Below are 8,036 nucleotides of genomic sequence, written 5' to 3' on the forward strand. Positions count from 1 at the left end.
GGGCCCAGGGGCTGCACCTACAACGTGGACCCTATCAGCCAGCAGGACTCCTCACCTGGCGCTCCCTGGGCAAGGCGGGCCGTTGAGGGTGGGTGCCAAGCCCCAGGGGGGACGCCCACTAGCTAAAGACATGAACCAGGCGCTGGCCCCCAGCCGAGGTCATTACAGCACCTGCTAAGTCACGTGGATTTTCTGGACCATTAAGCAGACTGTCATTTGGGGGCAGCTTTCTGGAAGGTTCCATGGGCAGCCTCAGGGCCCACCTCTCGGCTGGGCTCCGGGTGCCAGCTGGCGGTGTCCCTGTGTCCCCTGGGCGGTGGGGGTGGGGGTGGGGCCTGGCCTCCCTCCGGCCCCTGACACCAAGAAGGTTCTGGTCAAGATGACTCTGGCCCGGGATTGGCTGCCACCCCAGAGCCAGCTGCCCTGACCCAGGTTGGGGGGACGGGACCAGTGTGACTGCACTGCTATCCCTGAGTCACTCCTGCCCCCGGGGACCTCGTCCTGCAGCTCCCAGGATGCCCCTGCCCCAGCCCACGGGTGGCATGGCCTCTGGGTCATGGAAAGGCACTGGGGCGGCAGGTGAGTGAAGAGGTGAGAAACCAGGCTTCTCGATGCTAGATCTGAAACGTGGACCCTGTGGTGGCTACGGCGAGGTCCCTGAGGCAGGTCCCGCCACCGGGGTCCTGAGCCCGGCGTGGGCACGAGGAGGCCGAGAGGCAGGATTTCAGCTCTTTTGTTAGACACGGCACAGCACCGACACGACACGGCAGGTCACGGGAGGACAGCGGGTCAACACTGGACCACGACCCCTGGTGGGGGTGGCAAATCCAAACGAGAGGATGCTGGCAGAGGACGGGCTCGGGCCTCGGGCCCTGCCAGCCAGGCGGGAGGGTCCGGATGCGGGTCCGGGCTGCGCGCGCGCTCACTTGGCCGGCCGGGTGATGATGCGCGTGGAGAAGTCGAAGAGGTCGCGGTTGATCTTGCGCAGGTTCCGCACCTCGTCCTCCAGCTCTGCCACTCGGATCCGCAGCTGATCCTGGCCGCCCAGCACGTTCTGGGGGAGGGGCGGCGGAGTGCTCAGAGCAGGCGGGGGCCTCAGACATCCCACCGGCAGCCAGTGGGGCGAGGCTGGCACTGAGGGCCACTGTCCGCACGGTCCGTGATGGAGGGCGGGGCGGGGGCACGTCCCTCCCGACCGCCAGCCCACGCCCCCCCCCCCCCCCGTTTTGGAGCCCCTCCACTCCCACCTTCTCCAGCGTGCTGCACATCACCGTGTGCAGCTGTTCCAGCCGCTCCAGGTAGCTGGGCTCTGAGCCCTGGAACAGAAGGGGCCACGTTAGCGGGCCACTGCCATCAAGCCTCGAGGGACGTGCAGCCAATCGGTCGGCTAGTGCCTCCAGCCCTGGGAGGGCTCAGCCGCCCAGTGAGATGACGGACGCTGCTCCCGCCCGCAGGCCGTCCGTCCCCCGCTGGACCCCGTCTGGGCACGCTGCCCTGGGCCGCAGCCCGGAGCCCGGCACAGCCATGCATCAGGCCGCCGGGAGGGGTGTGGACAGCCCGCAGGCTCGCGTGACTCCGAGGCGCAGAGCCAGCAGACAGAGCCCGGCCTCGGTGGGCAAGGCCGGCGCGTTGAGGCCAGGCAGGGAGGGGCCCCGGGGGCCCGGAGGGGCAGGCAGGCCGTCACGGAAGGGGGTCCCGTGGGCACTGGGGCTGTGAGTTCTCCCACCGCCCAGCTGGAGAAGGTGGCTGCACACGCACCACCTCTGCGTCCTGATCGGCCCCTGGAACAACACCCTGTGCGCGGCCCACCCCCTCTCTGGAAGGTCCCAGGGCTTCCTGAGGTCCGGGACCAGCCATCAGGCTGGCCTCAACGACAAGGGCAGAGAAGCCTCCTCAGCAGAGGAGCACGTGGAGGGTGCCCGCCGGGACCCAAGGGCACGCAGAGCCACAGCGCAGAGGCTGAGGCCCAAGGGTGGGGGTCCCTGCCGGGGCGGAGGCGCACCTGCTGGTGGCGGCCCAGGCGCAGCGCGAGGCCCCCGCGGCGCGGCTCGTCCCCGTGCTCCGTGCCCAGCGGGTGCTTGTTGAAGTGGGGCAGGGCCAGGCCGGGCCTGAAGTCGGAGCTCAGCATGCCGACGGGCGCCAGCACGATGCAGGCGTTGGTCACGGGGCCTGTGGCGGGGGCGGGCGGCGGTAGGGTCCGGGCTCCCAGCCCCCGCTCCTCTAGCCACCCACCTGGCCCCGACACTCCCGTGCATCCCCGGCCCCACCCTCCAGAAGGTGAACCCTGGGTCCGCGCTCCAGCCCGGGGCCGCCCACGGCGTGGATGAAAGGGCAAGGCCCCCCGGGCCCAGGGCCTCCAGGAGGGCTGCGCGCGCCCACCTTTGAGGGCCACCGTCCTGAGGCACTGCTGGCTCTGCACGTCCCAGAGGCGCACCGTCTCGTCGTGGGAGCCCGAGAGCAGGACGCTGCCGTCCGTGGACACTGACAGACAGGTCACCTGGTTCCTGGGGACAGACGGGTCACCTGGCGCCCAGGGGAGGGGGGCACAATGGCCCCCCCACCTCCCGGTCGACCCCGTCCCCGTACCTGTGTCCTCTGAACACCTTCCCGTGGTCCTGCTCCGGCTGGAAGTTCTTCTCTCTTTGCCCGGGCTGTGGAAGCAGGAGGGCCGGTGAGCACAGGGCACGGCTGCGTCTCAGCCCCAAGCCACGCCCCCACCGCCCCCCCCACGCCCACTCACCCAAGTGCAGAGGTCGAGCTGGAAGATGGCGCCGTCACTGCCACCGCAGAACATGTGATGCTCAGCCAGGTCCATGGTCACGGCCATGATGCTCACGTCGAACAGCACGGACAGCAGCAGCTCACCGGAGGAGACCTCCCACAGCTGGGGGCGGGGGCGGGGTGGGGGCATGGGTCTGAGAGCGGAGGGCAGCCGCCTGGCCGGGAGGCTCTGGATGCCACAGGAACCTCAGACGGGAGCTGTCACCACAGGGGTCTCGGGGGTTGAGGGACCTGGTTCTTACGCTGGGACCCCTCACCACCACCGGCTTCAGTTACTGTCAGCCCCCAGGCCACCACCAGGTCAGCCCTGGACTGTCCCAACCAGGGACGAAGACCTGAGGACTCCCTCAAATCCCCTGAGGCTTGGCCGGGAGCCGCCAGGTGCAGTGGCCAAGTGGCAATTTCCAAGCCGACGCAGGCCTGGGCTGCCCGCCCCCTCCCCTCCCCCTGACGCCTTTGAGGCCGAGGCTGCAGGCAGCGGGGGATTAAGAGCTGTCTGGAGCCACCAGCCAGCGGGAGGAGATGATGCTCTGGCTCCCATGGGCCAGGAACCCGCCAGCTGCTGGGCTCAGCTCACAGATCCACTGCGGGGGTCAGGGCGGGGGCCCTACCTTCACTGTCTGGTCCAGCGAGGCGGTGGCCACCCGGGCCAGGGGCCCACCAAAGCCACAGTGCAGGTCTGTGATGGGGAGGGTGTGGCGAGACCACACGTGCCGGGGGACAGGGGTCCGGGAGGGGTCAGCCTGCAGCACGCTGGGGGGGTGGGGAAGGAGCCGGACCTCAGCGGGGAGGGCGGCCCACATCTCGACGCCTTTATACCCTGTCTCCGGGCAGCAACCAGGCGCCCTCACCCGAATAAATGTCCTGGGTAGTTGCCCAGGGCCCCGTCCTCCTGGCATCAGCCTACCTGACCTGGAGCCCCTTCCCACCCCGGGGCCTGGCCTCTCTGCACAGCAGATTCCCCGCCCTCGTGGTTAAGGCCTCGCCTGGCCAGAGGCTACAGCTGGATGGGGAGTCGCCAGGGCCGGGGCTCTACCTGCCGAGGCTCCAAGCCAGCACCAGGCAGTCCTTGCCCCCCGAGACAAAGTGGCTGCTGTCCCCCGTGAACTGTAGGCACGACACATCCTGGTAGTGGCGGCTCAGGATGACCAGAAGGTTCCCTGTGGACACCTGGGGGAGGGGGAGGGGCACTGGGTCACGGGGAGACCTGGGGGCCCCGCCCCAGGCCCCCTGCACCAGAGCTTGGCCTGCGGCTCTGAAGTGAACAGGGAGACTGGGAGGCCATGCCCCCTTGAGTCCTGCGAGCACCTGTCCCCACCCTGTCCCCAGTGAGATGACACAGCCCCAGGGAAGGTGTCAGCAAGGGGACAAGGCCGAGGGGGGCGGGTGAGGGAGGGTCTCTCCAGGATCAGCTGGACCCAGGGCTGATCCTTGCAGCCACAGCTGCAAGTCACCATCTTCCGAGCTGGCTGGCTGGGGGCACAGATGCTGCCGTAGGCTGAACTGTGTCCTCCAGACACACGTGTCCACGCCCAACCTCGGAACCGGTGACCTCCCTTAAACAGGACATAATCTCTGAAGACGTAATCAATTCAGATGAGGTGACGTGGGAGCGAGGTGGCCACTGTCTCTGTAAGAGGGACACCTGGACACAGACACACAGCCGCTCACCCCTCCCACAAAAGGAAGGAGAGGGGCTACACACAGAGGCGGATACAGGCGTCAGAAAGCCCCCAGCCTGTGTGCCAGACTTCGGTCGGCCCCGTGGGGCGCCCCCTCGTGGCCACAGCTCAGGCTGGCCAGGAATTCTGCAAGAGGGTGGGGAGCCAGGACCACACAGTGTCCCCCATTAAGGAGGCCAACCACCTGAGACGTCTGCCGACGGTGGACGGGCCGCTGACGTCTGCCCACACCCCCTGCACCAGCCTGACAGCGAAGAGAGGGAGGATGTCTACCACAGGGCGGCCCTGCCTCAGTTTCTCTCCCTGCATCTGAGCAAGGCTTCTTAGCTTCAGAATCACATACTGAGGTTTAAGAGCCCCGGGGTGAGATTACCAGCTCCCTCTCATATCTTCGGGCCTCGGACAGTCCACAGAGAACAGTCGGTTCTCTTTGCTGATCTCTGGGGCAGCCAGGAAGGTCGTTTTGCCGGTGCTGAGGTCAGGAAAGGCCTTGTCCTGTTGCCTCAGATCCTGCACTGTCTACGCAGGAAGTGAGGTGAGCTTCCCCCGCAAACGTTAACAGACTGTCGGTGACAACTGGGTCAGTGATCTCGGCTGGCAGCCCGCGAGCGGAGCCTGCCACCCCGGTTCTGTGCTCCTGTGCTCACCTCCCACAGGTATATGCTCTCTGCGATCCCTGCCAGAACGTAGAGGCCGTTGGGCGACGTGGTGAGACAGGTGACGGGTCCGGGGCACATGATCTTCTGCTGAAGCTGGTCCTAGAGAAAGAAGAAGCTTCTGAGTTTCATGCCCGATGAGGGAGCAGGGGAAAGCGAGGCGAGTGGGAGGGGCACCCAGACAGCTGGTAAGTCCAGAACTACAAAGAGGAGTGGGGACAGGGGGGGTTTGACCAAATCCGTGGCTCAGGAAGGGGGGTATCTGCACCAGCTGAGGCTTTGCAGGGTGCAGGTGGAGGTGGAGGCCTGTGGATTCTCCTGAAAAGCAAGGCAGCGCTGCAACTTCCCGTGCTCCCAGTGCGGGGAGGGGGGGTGGGGGGGGCAGGTTTGGTCCCCAGGGAACTAGATCCCGCGTGCCCCAACTAAAGATCCCACACACGGCAACGAAGATCCCGTCTGCCACAACTAAGACCTGGCGCAGCCAAATAAATGAATAAATAAATAAATAAATATATATATATATATTTTTTTAAAAAGCAAGACAGTACGTCTCTGGACTGGGGGTCAGAGGAACCGTCTGGCCACTAGGCTTTCGCCCCAGTCCTGCATCCTGAAGTCTCGCCTGGGATCTTGAACATCAGTTTCTAAATGCCTAAAATGGAACAACTTCGCGAGTTTGTGTGTGTGAACCACACCAGGCAGAGCCGGAACACAGAGCTTGCCGAAAGAGATGTCAGCTGGCAAAAACAGGTGGCGAACAGCATCAGGGGCTGCATTTTGAAGTTTCTATAGGACAAACCGTAGGCCCTAACCCCAGGCCTCGGACCTTCACCCTCCAAGCCCACGATGCCCACGGAACCCCTACGACAAACTCCTTTCAATTACACTTCCCGCTCCACGCCGGCTCCAGCGCAGGGCCCCCAAGAGACCCACACCCAGCTCTCCTTGTGCGCGTGCGCACCGCTGGCTGCCCAGAGGCCCGCCCGCCACACCTCCATGCGACAGCCCACCCTCAGCTCGGCGCGTGCGCGCAGCGCCCTAACCTCTCCCACCGACGCCGGGCGCGCGGCTCCCTACCCCCCACCAAAAAGACCCCAGACCCGCGCGTGCGCAAAGCATCCTAACAAGATTCCCCACTTCCCACCGGGGTTCAGGGCCCGTGCGGCCCCCACCGCCCCCTCTTCCGACCCCAGGCCCGTGAGCCCCGCGCATCCCGCCAACGGCGCCCGGGCGCGCGCCGCCGAACCTTTCTCTGTAGCTCCCAGGCGCTGATGTAGTTCTTGCCCAGCTGCGCCGCCAGCAAGTACTCGCCATTGAGCAGCGCCAGGCCGCGAGGCCCGGCCTGGCCACCGCGGTATGTGAGCAGATTGGCGCCCGAGTGCAGCTCCCACACGACGCAGCTCCACAGCTGGGCCGCCGAGTCGGTACACACGGCCACCTCCATGGGCGCCGCCATCTTGCCTTTTCCACCGCCTAGGACATGCGTTATCACCACAGAGACGCAGGCGACTGCGCAGTGCCGGCTAGAGCGGTGCCCACGTTGTCCGGCTCCCGGCGGCTGGCCGACCCGAGCGTGCGCACAGGACTCGGGGAGGGGGCCGCCCTGCGAATCGGGCGGGATCTTCTTTCCCGCTCCGCGGAGAATCAAGGGGCGCACAGCCTGGTTAGAGATTTTGGGAGGAGATTTCTTCCAAAAATAGATGAGAAACCCAGGCCGGAGGGTCTCCTGAGAGCAGTTAGTAGTTTCAGAGCCTGGAGGTCTGGCTTGGCCATTTCCTCTGGGCGCTTTTGGTCAAGCACTCAACCTCTCGGATGATGATAATTATTATTTTTAACGTGCAGATATTGAATACCGACCTCACAGGCCCGAATGAGACATTGCACGTAAAAAACAGACTACGCACCTAACATAACAGGTAGCTGGTGTTCAAAATGTAGTTAGACTCATATTCATGGATCCATTGTCCGCCTCCCCCTGGATCTCTCTTCTTCGGGGGCCACAAAATCCACATTTTTATTTCGGCAACTCGGTGCGGGTCGAACAAGTCGCGAGCTCTGTCTGGGGAGCACCCAACAATCTCGTGTCAGCGCTGCCGGCCGCAGGCCACGTCTACAAACAGTGCATTTTAAAATGTGGAATTAGTTGTTAACCTTTGAAAAGGGGGAATTTCGCTCAAGGAGTCGCGGTCTCATGGCTGTCATGGGCGGCGTACCCACAAGCAACACTGGGGAGACTGGGTGCGGGGTGCCTCCCCCAGTCCCTCTGCCATCCGGGAGGGGATGGTGGAGAGGAGAGCGGAGGACGGCCCTTCCTGGAGGAGGAACGGCGCCCGGAGCCTGGGGCTCCGCAGCCCCAGGCCCGGCCGCCAGGTGGCAGGCTCGAGCCAGCGACCGGGATGCCGGTCGGAGTTGCTCCTAGCCCAGGGGCCACAGCAAGAAGCAGCAACCGGGACGAGGGGCGTCAGGGGGGACCTGCCTGATCTGGAGGAGCGGCTTCCCAGAGCAGGTGTCCTAAGAGCAGGAACTAACAACCTGAAGAGAAAGAGGGGCAGAGGTGCGTGCAAAGGCCCTGAGGCAGATCATGGAGGGGGAAGCTGGATATGGGGACCTGGATTTTATTTTATCCCCGGAGGGAGGGAGGTCATGTGAAACTGAAGAACTTTTGTAAATTGGGGAGAGCTGGGTGTCCAAACCTCCAGAAGCTGCCAAAAGGGGACACTGAGGCAAGGACCATCTAGTCCAAAGACATTGGAGCTAGAACCAACTGTCCCTGATTTCCACCCCCAGAACCGGCTGATGCTCCCTCCCTGGTTCCTCAAACTTTTTTTCTTACTGTGAATAAGAAAAATGAAACACCTTGAATGCTAGTTTACATTTTTCAGATGCTGTTTTCCCAAAACCACACCTTTCTTTGAAT

At 64.3% G+C, this 8,036-nt stretch overlaps 1 protein-coding gene across 1 annotated transcript; it reads right to left on the reverse strand.

The window, feature by feature from the left end:
• Positions 1-717: 717 nt before the first annotated feature.
• Positions 718-7,348, reverse strand: WDR18 (WD repeat domain 18). The gene is made up of 11 exons (XM_059060439.2): positions 7,271-7,348; positions 6,366-7,178; positions 5,111-5,221; positions 3,818-3,951; positions 3,393-3,534; positions 2,741-2,884; positions 2,587-2,651; positions 2,380-2,504; positions 2,003-2,169; positions 1,248-1,316; positions 718-1,054 (listed from the first exon to the last, which is right to left on the reverse strand). The coding sequence occupies exons 2-11, from the start codon at positions 6,573-6,575 to the stop codon at positions 923-925; spliced, it is 1,299 nt and encodes a 432-aa protein (XP_058916422.1). The 5' UTR covers positions 6,576-7,178; positions 7,271-7,348; the 3' UTR covers positions 718-922.
• Between the last annotated feature and the right edge of the window lie 688 nt (positions 7,349-8,036).

The sequence above is a fragment of the Kogia breviceps genome, chromosome 4 (assembly GCF_026419965.1).
Source record: "Kogia breviceps isolate mKogBre1 chromosome 4, mKogBre1 haplotype 1, whole genome shotgun sequence".
NCBI classification, from domain to species: domain Eukaryota; kingdom Metazoa; phylum Chordata; class Mammalia; order Artiodactyla; family Physeteridae; genus Kogia; species Kogia breviceps.